The 17062-nt window shown below is 51.6% G+C and overlaps 1 protein-coding gene across 1 annotated transcript; it reads left to right on the top strand.

Moving 5' to 3' along the window:
• Positions 1-11413: 11413 nt before the first annotated feature.
• Positions 11414-12625, top strand: LOC123128307 (nudix hydrolase 17, mitochondrial). The gene is made up of 2 exons (XM_044548275.1): positions 11414-11916; positions 12017-12625. The coding sequence occupies exons 1-2, from the start codon at positions 11521-11523 to the stop codon at positions 12116-12118; spliced, it is 498 nt and encodes a 165-aa protein (XP_044404210.1). The 5' UTR covers positions 11414-11520; the 3' UTR covers positions 12119-12625.
• The last annotated feature ends 4437 nt before the right edge of the window (positions 12626-17062 follow it).

Raw genomic sequence — 17062 nt, forward strand, 5'->3', positions numbered from 1 at the left:
CTTCTTCACCGTTGGCGTACTTGGTAGCAATTTTCATCATCCGACTCAAGGTCATGTCTCCGGTTCAACCAAATTTCAAACTCAATTCTCTGTTCTTGACACCATCCTTGAAGGCGCAGACTGCCTGATGATCAGACACATTCTCCACAGTATGGTGCAAAGTGATCCATCTCTGAATATACTCCCTGAGAGTCTCATTGGTCTTCTGCACGCAGACTTGCAGCTCCTTCAATCCAGCCGGTCGCTTGCAAGTTCCTTCAAACATTCTGACGAACACTCGGGACAGATCTTCCCAAGTGTAAATGCTGCTAGGAGGTAACTGATTCAACCACGCTCTGGCAGAACCTTCCAACATGAGGGGCAAATGCTTCATGGCCACCTCGTCATTCCCACCACCAATCTGAACTGCCACTCGGTAGTCCTCAAGCCAAGTTTCAGGCTTAGACTCACCGGTGAACTTGCTGACTCCTGTTGCTAACCTGAAATTGGGAGGAATCACTGCGGCTCTGATAGCTCTGCTGAAACATTCCGGACCAGAAACGTGCACTCGACTGCTCGTGGGCGCATCTCTGTCGAGTCCACCTCGATGGGCTCTATTCCGGTCGACCAAGCCTTGCACGATAATGGATCGCGCGTCGAAGCCTGGTTCTCTGGGGTCGACTGGAACTCTTCGCCCCGCACTGAGCTGACGTCTCTCATCTTGCTGCCGAGGAGCGTAAGACCCACCCCTCGGAGGGGAAGTGGGCACTCGACGCCTATCATCTCGGTCGTGTCGGTCTCCATATTGGTCTCGCTGATTCTCGCGCCCTTCACACCGCGGAGGCGATCTGGGACTGTGAGCCGACTGAACCGTATTCGCAGCGACGGATCGACTGTGAATTCTGTTGCGCGACTGCGACACGGCTGAATTCTGATCTCCTGCTACCCGGAGCAGATCCCTGATCTGCATTAAGCCTCTGCCAGCTTCCGACTGAGAGGGCTGGATGGACTCTGCTATACGGGTCGCAGCTGCTAAATTCTGGATTGGGGTTCGATATACCTGAGTTGGCGGGAAGAGTTGACGTTGATTGGCGTCGGGAACTCGTTGCCGCGCGCGCTCGTCGAGTGCTCACTGAAGATTTTCCAGGCGAGCGCGTTCGGCCAAATTGGCCAAACGCGCCTCCTCCAAGGCGCGAGCCTCGAGGGTTTCTCCTGCGATGGGAGTATGCAGGGCATCCATGTTCCTGCGGCGAAGTTCTTCTCTTTGCAGAGAGTCGAGTGGCTCGGGCTGGTACTCTTCGTGGTCTCGTTCGGGGTCGCCTCCGTCGCCTGCCCCACCATCACGGGCGAAGCCAGGGGGGCTGCAAGGCCCGTCGACCATCAAGATTTCCGCCGCTGGATCACTGCTATTGCATTCGGATGCAGTCTCTACGTAGCCAGTCGACAGATCGAACAGGCCGTAGAGAGATTCGTCGGGCTCGATTGCCACAACTTGGGTGGTGGCCGTCTGGCGAGCCACCGCGTGTCTCACCCACCGCTGAAGCCTCGACCGACCCGAGCGCTTGCGCTGGCGGGAGACCGGGAGGGTGGTCGATAGGGGAGTCGACCGATATGGGGTCGACGGTTGCCGCAGCAGAACGCCGCGGACACATGCGCGAAAATGCGTCGCACCGCGGACGGGGAGCGCATCGACGTCGAGTGGAGCCTCCTGGAGCCAGGCGGAGTCGTCGGCGACGAAGGTGAGGGAACCGAGACGAATCTCTCGACCCTCGACCAAAACTCCAGCAGCTACCATGATGAAAGTACTCGGAAGAATCGCAACTTCTCCACAAAATCGCTAAAACACCCGCCCCACGGTGGGCGCCAACTGTCGTGGATCTAAGTCTGACAGTAGAGTGGGGGTAGGTATGGAGAGGCAAGGTCCTAGCTATGGAGAGGTTGTAAGCACAAGAGATGTACGAGTTCAGGCCCTTCTCGGAGGAAGTAAAAGCCCTACGTCTCGGAGCCCGGAGGCGGTCGAGTGGATTATGTGTATATGGATTACAGGGTGCCGAACCCTTCTGCCTGTGGAGGGGGGTGGCTTATATAGAGTGCGCCAGGACCCCAGCCAGTCCACGTAATGAAGGGTTTAAGGTACATTAAGTCCGGGGCGTTACTGGTAACGCCCCACATAAAGTGTCTTTACTATCATAAAGTCTACTTAATTACAGACCGTTGCAGTGCAGAGTGCCTCTTGACCTTCTGGTGGTCGAGTGAGTCTTCGTGGTCGAGTCCTTCAAGTCAGTCGAGTGAGTCCCTCGTAGGTCGACTGGAAGGTGATCTCTTCTAAGGGTGTCCTTGGGCAGGGTACTTAGATCAGGTCTGTGACCCTACCCTAGGTATATGACTCCATCAGCTCCCCCTTGCGTGCCTGTGCTATTATGTTGGCATAGATTACATTGTGTGTCTACCCCCGCTATATATGAGAGGCCTAGGATACAAGTGTCCTACTAGGACACGACTCCATATCCTATCTAAACACAATACAACTCAGAGTCCAACTGTAACCTAACTTGTACACAATATTCGACACAACTCTAACAACGTGAACGTCTACGTCTATATTGTGTTTCTAAAAGAAAACTTATGCAGTGTGTTTCTTACAAAAAAACTTTCAGTTCACATCAAAAGAACAGAATCCCTATGACTAGCTAACTACTCAAGTTAGTTCCCATTACGCAAACGGGTTAACACTAGCTAACTAATCAAGTTAGTATATTCCAACCCAGAATAGACAACAACATATTTTGCAAACTGAAAATTCTACAAAAAGTATTGATTTGTTTTTGGTATACATAGAGCATCATCCCAAATAAGTATGACATGATTACAGAGGCGAATTGGATCGTAGCTCAACATATTTTCCCTTTTGATTACTGAAGAAGATGCCTTGATGAAGTAACATAATAAGGGTTCTATTCATTTATGTTATTAATGTTTGAGGAGTGATGCATGTGCACATCCCTATTGTTTGGAAACTTCAAGTTCCTCCACAATTTGCGGGGTTGTATTGTTATTGGCTAATAGTAGACTCCTCTCTAGAGACAATTTGAATAAAAGACAAAATGTGCATGACCTATCCTAATTTATTTTATACTAAAGATGAGTCGTGTGTGCACATGTTGTTTGAATGGTCAGATGCTTTAGAAACTTGAAAAGTGATTGCTGAATATTATTTTTAACTGCTTGTGTTGATTTGTATACAGTTACCTGTTGGGGTTAGTAACACTAACCATAAAGTTGCGAGTGTTACCCACACAACTACTTTGATGGGCTTTGTGGAAACTTCGCAGACCGCGGTGATATTTGTGTTAATTGTGTCCAATGATGTGGAATAAAGGAAAAAATCTCGTCGCCGACCTGGCTGGTAATCTGGGTTGTCATGGTGATGGTACCCTCTGTTCCCGATGACATGACTCTAAATGTTGGAAAGCAGTGACAGTGTGTTTGGCATGCCGTCTAGAGACGAAGAGCATCTACAATAGGACTGGGCTGATTTGGCTCCTCATACGTCTAGAGACGTGGTGGAACAAAGTACATGTGTGTCTACTTAGAACCCTCATTTTTCTGTGCGCGCAACCATGTCTTTAAAATTGTTTGGTCAAATGCATATGGTCGATCGAGAGAAAGGGAAAAATGAATTAGAAAAGGAGGTAAAGTGATCCAAGCAGGACCGTATCCGACACTGCGGACTGCCTGAACACCCTCATATTCTTCTCACATATGGGTTGAGTTTGAGGGTTTACGGACAACCCAAATATATGAGGATGAAGGGTCCGGTTGGATGGTGATTTTTCCTTTCTCTCAGACCGAGCTGTCCGCCAGATATATGAGGGCAATTTGATTGGTACAGTTGTAGTTGCTCTAACTCCCCGAAGTTCATGGAGGATGAGATGATGGTTCGTGTCGTTTTCAAGATGTGAGCTGCAGGTTGTGTTTCCTGGTTGTACGCATTGGATGTACGTTTTGTGTACTCTATTATGCTGGATTTTGCGTGTGTTGCTTTACCTTGCCGGCTAAATTGATTTAATAACTTTGTTTTTTCCTTGGAAGCCGGTGTAATAACGATGGTGGGTTCATGATCACTAGAACCTATTTTACCTAAAAAAACCACAATAAGACAATTAAATAGTTCTTGGCTTATGCCATGTGAAGAAATAATTGTCCAATGAGTGGCATGTTTGGTGACTTGTCAGCAGCATGCCGAAGATTCAAAATGCCAAGCGTATGCGTCCAAAATTAGCGAATATAATCCCAACTACTACTAGTCATTTCTCGTAATGATCAGCGAGTCTACTTTTTCTTAAAAAAAAACCAGCAAGTCTATAAGTTCTGTTTTTTGCGGGGTTGCAAGTCTATATATTCAAACGCACGTTCTTCCAACGCCCAAGAGCCAGCCACGGAAAGGTCACTCATCAACAGTGCACCCAATGCCGTTTAGCTGAATGGTAGTATTAGTAGGCTAGTAGTACGTAGCACGCACGAGACGGAGATAAACGAGACCTCCGGCTCAGGCCTACTAATCGGGTTGAAAGCCAGGAAAAGGTGAGAAGAAATTCAGAAAGCGCGCCAACCAGCAACCGATCGAGCCGCCGGATCGAGTTTGAGGCAAAAAACACTTGGAGACTTTTCAGCGCAACGCATATGCGTGTGCGTGTCAGTGTCAGCATGCAGGCACATGCACCATGCATGCACCGGTTGACGAGCGTGGACGGACCCGGTGAGATGAGATGGAAGCTGTACATGCGAGGCAATTTCATGCGAGACTTGCAGGCGCTTCGGCTTTGTTGGCTCGCATGCGTATGAACGCTGGCCGGAGGACTGGATCGATCGTGTCCCGTACGTATACATAACAAAGAAGACGGAGATGATACGCGCGCATGGGCTGCGCAAAAATGAAAAACCTCCATATAAATTGTGGATCCGATCATGCACATTGCGTTCCAGATGGGATAAACTAGTGGCTGGTCGCGCGCGTTTACACGGCCTGGCGTAGACGTCCCAACAACTCCGCCCTCGTCACTGGAACCACGTACTCACGGATGATCGTCAGAGGAAGAAGAAGGGAACATCGATAAGGCAAGACGAGTGATAGATTTCGTGCATTTACGTACATGCGTGCCGGCGCCCCTAGAATGAAAGCAAGGAAAAGAGAAACCAGCAACAACCAAGGCCGGAGAAACATTTTAAAGAGAGGATATGGCAACAAACTGAACAACTTGCACGAACATGTCGGCCGTTGCGGCGGGCATTAAGCAAAGCCGCGACGGCACGGCACACCCGCCCCTTTTACTCCCCTGGCCCGTACGTCTCCGGGCATTAAGCTTGATCGACGTGATGGACGCGTGCCCATGTTGGCGGAGACCGTGCATGCATGCAGATCGTCATAAAACTGGGATTGGACGGGACCGGAACAAAGCAATCAGGCCGAACGTACCCCATATCACCTGCACATGGCATGCTTGCCCAGTGGCTCGCCGCGGTCACCTCGATCGGCCGGTGCGCGAGGTGTTGTCCCGATCGCCGGTTCGGTTGGTGGGCGCGCACTGGAGCCGGCCGTCGCGCCGCTGGGCTGCAGCGCCTGAACGGCCGGCCTGGTCCCGGCCACCAGACGCGCGCTGGCCCTGCATGCCTGCCCCTACTAGCTATCCCGTGCCCGGTCGTGTCAAACAATTATGTGCTGCTATAATTAAGTTGTGCCACTAGTCGAAGGAAAAGTCCCAGCCATGACACGAAAAGTAATCGAGGCACGTACGTAGGAGTAGTACGTATCGAGCCGGATCCGGTCCGTGGATTAGCGGAGACGACCGAGCCGATTCGATGGATCCAGGTTCATGTCCCGACTTTCTTCTTCTTCTTCTTCTTTGAACCTCCAGCTTTCGTGACTCATTTATGATCAAGTAGTTCCGGCTTGACGAATAGTGCCGGATCGTATCCGCCTTTTCGAAGCTTCAGCATGATTATACACTTGATTAGTAGTAGTGCAACTTCCGTGCCGATCACGACTGGGGACGACGTCAGTAATTGCAACTAACCAACGACTTGTCTGGACTACTCCGGGCTGATAATCCCTGTACTACCAACCAGCCAGCCTATCCAGACATAATAATCCACGAACGGTTTTCACCTTTTGAAACTGGCGGCACTCGGCACTGCTTCTACAACATATAGCCCAAAAATTCGCCCCCTTTGGCCTTTACCGATCGACGCATTTCTACTCAATTTCGCGTCGGTGACAACAACATCTAGAATGACGGTGTCGCGTTGGGTACGGGGTAGTACTTAAGCAGCATAGTTAGACCATCGCACCTGCTAACATAGTGAGAAGTTACCCCGACTTTTCACATTACCCGTGAAGAAACGTGGTCATATGAATATGGTACAAGCACTGCATTCACCACGTGGCCAGATTAGCTAGTGTTGTTAACCACATGGTGGTAGCAGCAGCTGATGTTCATACCGCACCCATCGCAAGAAGAATCTTACAGAGTTCAGACCAGAATTCGTGCACTGGATATTATTATTTACCTTCGTCCGTTTCGATCGCCATCCTCTGTTGTCAATCAACCAAAGAGAGCCGGTACGTGCGTGTAACGTGACACTTTCTTTACTCTTTAATTTTTGAAAACACTGTGTGGACATTTCAACATGCCAATTGGTGATATTTCGGCAAAGATGATCGCATATGGTTCACCAAGTCGACGGGGAGGAATTAGGAAAGGAGGCACACGACGTCACCGCGCCATTGAGGACGCCGATAGATATGCTAAACAAGGGACTAATTGAGCTCGCGGGGACTGGTTGATGGGGAAGATGGACTTGGCCATATGTAAGTGGATTTTTGAGCCGTTAAGGGCATCCCAATGCCGACCCGCAAACTTCCCGTAATCATCTGGACTGCGTGGTCTGAACCGTAAAAACTATCCAACGCCGACCTGTAGGTCCGTGAGGCGGTTCGGACGTGATCTCTCCCGCAAACCAAAGACAAAAATGAGAAAGGTTTACGGGAGTTAGGATCGATCGCACGCCCGCTTCTGATCGCTCTGGCCCACCAAATAGCCCTCCCTCGTCCCGCGCATTTTCGGTCAGCGCTGCTTCAGAACGTCAGCGTCCGTATTCATGCTCGGCCAGAGCGGACGTGACCGCTCACTAGTGCCAGCATTGAAACGGCGCACCGGCCAAGAGAGTGCCGCGCTCGCCGCTTTCTCGGTGCAGGTGACTGTCGCGCGTTCAAGCGACACGACGGCCGCCCGTCCGTCTAGCGGCCGTCGGTGCTCTATAAACCGCTATCCCGGTGCCCCGGTCATAGCCACAGTCATCCCTCTCCGCAACACTCCCCGCCAAAGGATCCCTCCGCCACCAAAGCTCTCTGGGACGGCCTGACGTCGGAGCAGAAGAAGGCCATGGCTGCCATTTCTACTGACCGGCAGGCCGGCATGCAACCGGAGGACGTGCAAATGGAGGACGCCCCCGACGACGAGCAAGCGACACCCTCCTCTTCCTCCGAGGCATCCTCCACCTCCGCTCCACCCTTGCCGGTGCATTGCATCATGGCCATCGGCGCCCATTATATGGACATGGTGCAGGAGGAGCAGTTCCGGGAGGTGCAGGCCGACGCCAACTACAAGCACAACCTCTTCGAGGAGCATTTGCAGGCGGAGGAGCAGGTCGCCGCCGGCAGGGCGGTCGCGCCGGACGCGGACCTGACGGAGCAGGAGGCGCTGCTCGAGTCCTACCGCTCCGCTCGCGAGATCCGCCTCGCTCGCTGGCGGTACTGACAGCGGATGGCGGAGGTGGCGGCCACCGGCAAGTAGTGCGACAACGAGGCGGGCGAGGCATTGTTCGGCGACACCAATGACCACGAAGAAGTCGGCACGTTCGCGGGAGCCGTCGGCAGCGAGGAAGAGTAGTGCACGGTAGGTCGCCGCAGCTCGTGTCCCAGAAAGGCCACCGCTCCTCCCGTCCCGTCGACACCAAGCTTGGTGAGTTGAGCATCTTCAGCCCATTAGTCGCCTGACGGGGACGTCGAGGCGGACAACTTCAATTCTCGGGGCTCCGGAGACGGAGGTCACGGAGGCGGAGTTAGAGAGCGCCGAGGCGGAACTGAAGATGGTGAAGATTCAGTTCTCGGGGATGATGGCCAGAGACGGGGACCGGACGCCGGCGATCATACAGAGTAGGTATTAATTATATACTCCAGAGCCCGTCTAGGACCGCTTTGATGTATTTGTAATGAAATTCGTCATGTTTATATGAAATTCAGTATGTTTATACAAAATTTAGGCATGTTTATATGAATTCCGAACTTGTTTGAATGCATTTTGTTCAGTTGGTTTGAGTTGCTGTGAAAATGTATGCGACTACGGTTGAATTGTTTTGTCCCACATCCATATCCGCAGATGGATGAGGAAGAATTTTTATTAATTGCCATTGAAGATGCCCTAGCTAAGACAGCGAGGGGTTGAATTGTTGTGTCCGACATCCATGTACATGGAAGGCGAGGCGGGGAGGAGAAGTGCATGGGTGAGACCGTGAGAGCCAGCGAGCGTACGGGTGGGCGTATACGGATGCGCGTACGCGCGAGCTTGAAAACGAGAGAAACCAGCTGGGCCTGCAACTAACGCGCTCTCCTCGCCTCGACACGCCATTCCTTTTATCACATCGTCCTTTGCCACTTTGCGTGGAGGCGGGCCATGGACCGCAATCACTGTCCACTCGCCTAGATGGTGGATTGATGCTGACGCTGTCCTTTTTTTTTCTGGCCGGAGATGTTGCGCGAACTCTAACACGGTTTATCAAAACGTACTGTACCTCACTAAATATCCGTTGTTTGTGGACAACGATATAGGTGGAGACCGTCCAACCAACAGAGGCACCAAAACCCCGCCCCATTTCAAACGGCTCTTAAAAAATAGATGAAATTCATGCATGCTAGCCGGGCGGTATTTGTTAAATTTTGATACGTAGCAATCAAAATGGAATGAAATCTTTAAATTCATTATGCTTCGTGATTACAGAGCTCTCTCATACAATTGAAGTGTTCGATTTCGAATTTTGAATCATGATTTTGGCCGGTTAGCGGTTTCGTAAGAAGTTCTCTGTTTTGACTTGGTCAGTGATTTCTTAAGGAGTTCTCTATTCTGACCGCGTTTAAAAAGTTCTCTCATTTGATTGAGGTGTCCTACTTTGGATTTGGTTTATAAATTTGACAGGGTCAATGATTTCTGAAATTAATCAACAACAACTAGTCTATAAATATGTATCAATCTCAAGCACCCTCCCATCACCTAGCAAAGAATAAGCGCCAACATGCGACACTGTAAAAAACGGTATAGTACAAGCCACCACCATCGCAAAAGACCCTTCCCACGCGTGTGGATTGATTAGCAGAAAATACAAGATCACACATACATCCATCGCCATCCGCGTCTTCACCGTTGTCCTTCAAAATGGCGGAAGGCCCACCAGGAATCAAATTTTTAGGCATGGCAAATTATGTTTTTCGAGCGTGGCAAGCATGGCAAATCCGTCTGAGTTTATTGTTTTGTTAGAAAATTGTCATGCTCGGCAACTAAATTTGTCATCGTTGCCTCAATATAAATTGCCATGACAAACATTTTATTTTCCATGTGTATTTCTTGAAATCGGGGCTTCGAGGACCCAAGTAAGGTTCGAACTCTGGGGTGCGCTCGTTGAACTTCGCTACGCCCTACCTAGCTGCTCTCGACCTCACGGTGGCGCTCTGGGCGTGCTCGAGCCAAGGAAGGACAAGAAACATGGCAGTTTACCTATGTTCGGGTCACCTTGCGGTGTAAAAATCTACTCATGCTTTGTGGTTGGATAGCCTTGCGAGGGAGGATGAGTAAGAGAGTACACGGTGTTTTCTTGCTCCCGGGGGTCCGATCCCTTTCTATGGTGGTGCTCTGCCTATCTTATACTGGCCCGATCCTCTTCCCCCAAAACACAAGGCGGGAAGGGTGACCACAACAGCCAATTTAGAAGGGGAACATGAGTACAGCTTATCTTGGCAAAAATGGTCTTCGTCTCCTAAAGCTCCCTGCCATGACGTGCCGGTGGGCTCGACGATGACCTCTGTCTTGACGAGCCTGTTGTCTTGGTCTTCTAGCACTGAAATGGCAATCTTTGGGATTGTCCTAGAACCCACGAGCTGGTCTTGCCTCCTTAGCACCAAAAAGGAAAGATTCACCATCCGCACCTGCTGGCATGGCTCCTGGCGACGCCTGTCCCGGCTCGCGTCACCCATGTGCAGCGCAAGGCGGGTTTGGTGAGCCTAGACATATCCTCCCCGCGAGGGACCTCGGGAGGCAGCTTCTGGAGGCTACCCTGCGTGAGGCCCTCGAGGAGCCCTTGGTGATGCCCGCCTGGCACGCGCCTCGCGAGGGTCTTACTTGTGAAGCCTTGAAGGTGGGCCGCGTTGGGCCTACGGCGTGCGCCGCGTCCTGGGCCGCAGGCAGACGAGCCTGGTACCCCTAGTCCCACGGGCCCAACAGTATTAATCTTATGTCAGACTTTTAGCATTTCCAAAAAATATTTCTCATTTGTGTAGGAATACTAATTTGGTATTGTGATTGTTGATAGTTTACTATATAGAAATTGGTCAAACTTTAAATCATTCGATTTGGGGCAAAACTCATTTCCCTTTTCCAAGCACGGAGGCAACACCAAAGCAAAAACGGTTATGTGTTTTCCTCCAAGAAGCGTTATCCCTTATTTGTGTGGTAACCGTAGCTCCACATTGCTCACCCCATGCCCATGGAAAGCTTTCATTAACAGAATGGTGTAGAAGTAAAAGCCACGTGGTATGAACGCACAACTCCTCCCAGCCTCCAAGGTTGAAAATAGTGCACACAAAATTTTCCTATGTTGCAAGTAGACACCCATCTTGTCTTTCCTTTCACAAGTATATGCTATAGAAAATCCAAAATGACGCAAAAATTTCCTTGCGGGATTGCGATCTAGCACTGCAATATGACCGGAGAGCAAGTGGTATTACTCTATGAAAGGAAAAGACCAGCTCAAATTTCCTTCATACAGTACCACAGAAGGAGTAGCTAATTCCATGCAGCGAAACAAAACGACCGTTCAGGAAGGAAAGAAAAGGAAAACCTTGTGCGCCTGTGCTCGGATCCTACCCTCCCCTGTCCGTGAACGCTGCGCCATGCCCTACCTCGGAACGGCAACCCTGGGCGGAGGGCCCGTGCGCCGCGTCCACAGCCACAGCCGCGCCCAGCTAATCTGGTGCTGGTCCATAGCCCATGCTCCACCCCCACCCCCATGTTACGACCTACTCGTCCGCTCGCAACAGCCATACGGCAGCAGCAATAACTCCATCGGCCCCAGCCGCTCGCCGCCTATTAATACCCCGGATGCCCAGCTCCATGGCCGCAAACCAACAGCTGCTACTCCAGCATCCATCTCTCATCTTCTTCCTCTTGCAACGAAACGAGCGTCTAGGTTAACAGCTAGCTAAAGATTCGGACGATGGCCGTTCTTGTGGCGAGGCAGGGGCGCGAGCTGCAGCGGTACAGCGCGAGCACCGGCGGGCGCATCGTGGTGGGGTGCATCCCGTACCGGGTGCGCGCAGGCGGCGACGGCGACGGCGAGGGCGAGCTGGAGGTGCTGGTCATCAGCTCGCAGAAGGGGCACGGCATGATGTTCCCCAAGGGCGGGTGGGAGCTGGACGAGTCCATGGACGACGCGGCCCGGCGCGAGGCCCTGGAGGAGGCCGGCGTCCGCGGCGAGATGGGCAAGGTGCTCGGCTGCTGGCACTACCAGAGCCGCCGCTACCAGACCACCTACGAGGGCATCATGTACCCGCTCCGCGTCACCGACGAGCTCCAGCAGTGGCCCGAGATGGCCTCCCGCAAGCGCACCTGGGTGAGCACAGCTTCTTGCCCCCTTCATTTCTTGACGCAGAGTCAAATTAGGAACCAAGAACATGCCCTCTAAACGTGTGATTTCCGATTGATTTGAGCAGGCCACGGTGCAGCAGGTCATGGAGGGATGCCAGCACTGCTGGATGCGGGAGGCGCTCGAGGAGCTCGTCGCCCGGCACGCCAAGCCGCAGTCCGCCCTGTGAACAGCCAAGCGGGCTGGCGGGGTGACTGGAGCTCGAGCGCGCGCGACTCTCGCGAGAAGAGGCCGGGAGCGAGCACCAACGTCCGTCCGTCCGTCGTCCTCGTCGTCTCTCTCTCCTTTCCTCGGTGCAGCGGCAGGCCTGCCGGCGTGTCCGGTGTCGTACGACGACCGGACCGGAGCATATATTTGGCCGCCCTTGCCGGAGAGACGGGCTGGGATCGACGATGGCACGCGCGCGGGCACGCGCGCGTCGACGCTTTCCTGAGGAGGCGCAGAGTCGTCGTGGGCGCGGCAAATAATGGGGACGAACTTAGAAATGTGTGAGGTAGAGATCGGAAGCGAACGGGGCAGGAAAAAATGACAAAACAGTGCCGAACGAACATGTTCACGATTCTTTCTTTAGGCTCTGGGAGTAAAAGATCAATCAAATTGTAAATTAAATTAAGTAGCCGCGTCTTTGTGGCACGCTCAATCAATCAAATGAGGACTAGTAATACTTACTGTACAATCTCCGTCTGGAATTACCTGTCGTCGAAATGAGCTAGTGGAGTACTATTCTGTCACCACACAAATTCCTGCAAAAGTAAAAGAAAAAAAATCTACCGCTATATCTGTTTGATCAGAAACAAAAGTTGCGCACGCCATTAGACTTGCTCTTGGACAGCAACATCGATGTCGAGCGCACGCTAATTCCTCTCCGCGCGTTCTCGGCCGTTCTCGGCTGGCCGGAGCATCTGTCCTGTCCTGCTGCGATGTTCCTATTCCCTTGCATTATCACCGCAACCGAGAGAGAAAGCTAAGCAAAGCATTGATTCTGTTCCGCTGGCGCGGCAGCTACTACCGAGTGGAGTACGTGGTGGTGGAAGGAAGCTGCTACAGGCAGCGAGTGCTGGATATGCTCGCACGTCCAAGGGATCGAATCCCCACCCGTTTCAAGATACGGCTCCGCCAGCAGCATCCCCTTTACGGCTGGACCGCCCTCGCCGGAGAAGGCGACGATACACGTCTGTAGTACCAGACTACTAGTACGTGGAGAGGCTCCGTCCGGCCGGGTGTGTGCGAAAACATGACACGCCGAAATGAAAAAGGTTTTGCAATCACTGCCTATGCCTGTCACGTAGATGTAGGGTGTCGTGCCGTGCCGTTTTCTCACGCAGATAAGAGCTGACGTGAAAATGCGGGAGGCCATGCCCCAGCCTGCCCCATTTGGTTTGTAGGAATTTCATAGGAATTCTAGAGGATAGGATTTTTATAGAATTTTTTCCTTTAGAGATTTTTGGTTCATAGGAATGGATTCATATTCCTACATAGAATTGATTTCTATCCTCCATATTTAAAAAAAAAATAAAAATAAGCCTAGACTCAATGAAAAAATTCATTTGATGGTAACCAAATGACATCTTCTTTCCTATTCCTACCCATAAAATTTGAGATACCTGTCATCTCATTTTCTATAAGATTCCTATTTTTATGATAATTTTATCTTATGAACCAAAAGAGCGCTAAAGTTTCATTGCTTCAATCAGTACGAAACGAAATTTGGGGGGAGCCGGGCGGTACAGACACTGCCGCTGGACGGCGACGTGCGGAAGGCGACGCGCGCGCCCAGTCACGGCGTGGCCCCGCGCCGCTCGCTCGACCGCATCCGCCGATTATATTGCGGAGACCCGCTTGACTTTGGACAGTAGGATTTGTCGCCCCCTCGCTTGCTCCGTAGTAAAAATTATAGTTGCGGCTGGTCGGCATCACGGCGCGCTAGTAGGAGCACTATAGTACAACACTCACCCCCATTGATTGGCAGATGATGATGAGGGTGGGATTAATCTGAGCCCGTGCAGTCGTGGCGGTCCACGTACGCTTGGCTCGTTGGGTGCCGCGGGATAAAAACGGCTGACGAGTCATCCATTGGCGTAGAGTAATTCATAAACAACTTGACGACGACAGTGAAAGAGACGAAGGAGAAAGTGGACCCGGCCCGGCCCGCGATGGGGACGGAGGGTGGCGCCCGCCCGCCCGCCCGTCGTTTCGTTTGTTTTATCGGCACTTGTGCGGCACGCCGGTGATTGTTAATCACGGCGGTGCAGTGCTTTTGCTTCCGCCCGCCGTTTCGCTCCTAGATTTTCTTTGCACCGGTGACGGCACCGGTGTCTTTTGTGGCCTCCGCCTTTCACCTTTGCGGTGGTAGATCGGTGTGGGGGACGGGACGAATCCGTTGCGTCGCCGACGCTGACGGCTCAACGCAGTGAAAGATTCTCGGTAGATCGTTGTACAGTGACTCTGATAAGTCTGATTGAGTTTGTGGAGGACATCGATCCAAGTTTACCGTTCGCCGGGACCTTTCAGATGCACGCTCGCTCGGGCAGCTTCCTCCTCCGCCATCGCCGAGGCCTGACCGAGCCTCAAGCTGCATGCCGGCGAGGGACCGAGCGCCGGTTCACGGAGCAGAATCGTTCAAGTTGGGGCAGCTCGACCCGATCAATGTGTGGCTCGGAGCCATTCGGAGGGACTGACGCAGGACGGGCCTAGTCTAGTGGCAACTTGACAAATTCAACAGTACAATAAGCTTATGAGACGACGTGCTCACCGCGAGCGGGTCGGGTTATCATCGTCGCTGGCGACCGCGCGCGGTTGGTGGGCGTCTGGGCGAGCAGGACTGCAGGAAGGAGCCCCCGGCTGGACCGAGCACGCCGGCAGTCCATTGTTGGACTGGTTTCTTCGTATTTTTAACGGATCTTGGACCAGTTTGTTGGGCGCCTCATCTTAAAAAAGTTTGTTCGGCATCTATGCTTGAGCCAGGAGGAAGTTGAAGTAGCACTATTTCAGATGTACCCCACTGAGGCGCCCGGTCCGGATGGCTTCCCGACGCACTTTTTTCAACATTATTGGGACACGTGTGGTGGTGATGTGATGTAGGGTGGAAACCCTAAGGACCGATCTTTCACGAAAGAGCGGATCCTACGAAGAACACGAAAAACACGAGGGGGAAAACGAGAGGAATCACGAGGGAAAACACGAGAGAAACACTAAAACCAACAAAATATGGTCACACATGTGCTAGATCCATGAACACAAAAGGAGGTACATGACCCACGATCAACAAATGACGATACAAAGGATAGCCGGTTCTTCTCCGTAAGGAGGTCTTGAATCCACAAGGGGATCTTCCCGTAAAGGGATCTTGAATCCAAGATGGATCTTCTCCGAAGAGGGGCCGCGATATCTCTCAAGGAGTAGATCCGATATGGATGAGCGAAGCTCTATCTCACAAATGAGCTAACACAACGCTAACCCTAACTAGGAGAAGGTGGAGGAGTATGTATAGTCTAGGTCCACAAAGGGGTAAATGGGAGAGGGATACATGGGCCTCGGGCCCGATCCCTGTACGCAGACAGGTACCGGACGTCCGCTGGGGACCGGTCGTCCGGTGGCTCGTGGGCTTCTGGATGTCCGGTAGTCGCCGGACTTCCGCTCACTTTGGCTCGGTTGAGGTGGCACCAGACGTCCGGTAGCTGGCGGTCGTCCGGTCGCCGGTCGTCTCGTGTCGTCGGTCTTCCGCTGAATTGGCTCGGGTGTAGATGTGTCGGTCGTCCGGTGGGGACCGGATGTCCGCTCGCTGGGAGTGGCCGGTCGTCCGGTGTCGTCCGGACGTCCGCTCGCTGGAGCTTCGTCGGCAGCTCTTCTTCTTGCGTCTTCGTTTTCACGCTTCCCTCGTGGATGGTGTAGTTGTACACTTGTGCTCACACTCCTCGTCGTCGTTCGTAGCATTCCGACAATACCTATGCATACACACGAGTGGAGTGTCAAGTAGTATACCATCCTTAAAGGGGTCAAGTGAACACGCGTAAAGGAGATGATTCACCTTTGTGTATGTGAAGTGGATGTCGAACGTGTCACTTGCCAAACGGACTTTTGACATGGTGATGTCCGTAGGATGCTCCGCATCATTTCCCCTCCCTTGGGAAAGATCTGACCTCGGATCGAAAACCAAATCACCATGGGAAAGAGATGGCTTCACCGTGTAGAAGTGGACGTTCACCAAGTTCTTGTCATCTTGAAGCTCGAAATGGGCACTCTTCAATGTCGCACCGTCTTGTGATTCCTTCAAAAGGAGTAAGGACAACAAACACTTGGAAAAACAAATGTGGTTAGCGTCAGTGCAAAACCAAGCATTCAAGAGGTTATTCACCAAACAAGTGTCATCATCATGCAAAGCATATGGTGTGACAAAGGATGAGGAAGATCGCTTGTAGGACTTGATGAGGGCTTTGATCTCATCCATTTGAGCTTGCATCTTGGCGTCGGTGGAGTTGTTTGTGGCATCGAACTCGTCGTTGTTGTTGTAGACCAAAGATGAAATGTCTTGCCTATCCATCACAAGACTCGAGCAAATATGAGTAGGAGACAGAGAAGAACTATACCAAATGTACCTTGACCGAAGTTGAAGATGGATCAATGATCACTCAACGATGTAACAAAGAAATAGCACAGTTGGTACCGATCTTGTCAATTTCTCACACCTACACAAATAAGGCTTATGGTGGAGCTCGGTGAGGATAGTGGCACAAAAATTTAATGCAAAATGTTAGCAAGAGTCAATAATATTGAAAGAGATTCACAAATTCGCAAGTGAAACAAGTAGACCAATAGCAATATGTGGTACACGGAAACACACACACAGATAGATAAATGGGGTCATGCAACCAAGGAATGAGCATAAAATGTGGAATCCACGGAAAACGCTCGTGTTGCACAACTCAAGAGAGACGCTAGCACGATTGCTCAATGGGAGGATACGACACTTGTGCACAACCTATGATATGCAAAATGTATGAACTTGCTATCCCAAGTATGCTATATATGTATGGTGTTCCGGTGGTATGATCACAGATGATCGGATATGACAATCTTATATGCAATGTGGTATGATGCTATGGCACTTGCTTAC

Source organism: Triticum aestivum, chromosome 6A, assembly GCF_018294505.1.
Source record: "Triticum aestivum cultivar Chinese Spring chromosome 6A, IWGSC CS RefSeq v2.1, whole genome shotgun sequence".
In the NCBI taxonomy this organism is placed as follows: domain Eukaryota; kingdom Viridiplantae; phylum Streptophyta; class Magnoliopsida; order Poales; family Poaceae; genus Triticum; species Triticum aestivum.

What these genes read in the sequence shown, in the direction of transcription:
- LOC123128307 (XM_044548275.1), top strand. Translation starts at nt 11,521, where the DNA reads ATGGCCGTTCTTGTGGCGAGGCAGGGGCGCGAGCTGCAGCGGTACAGC. An exon ending in CCTCCCGCAAGCGCACCTGG is followed by an intron (nt 11,917 to 12,016) that starts GTGAGCACAGCT and finishes TGATTTGAGCAG; the next exon opens with GCCACGGTGCAGCAGGTCAT.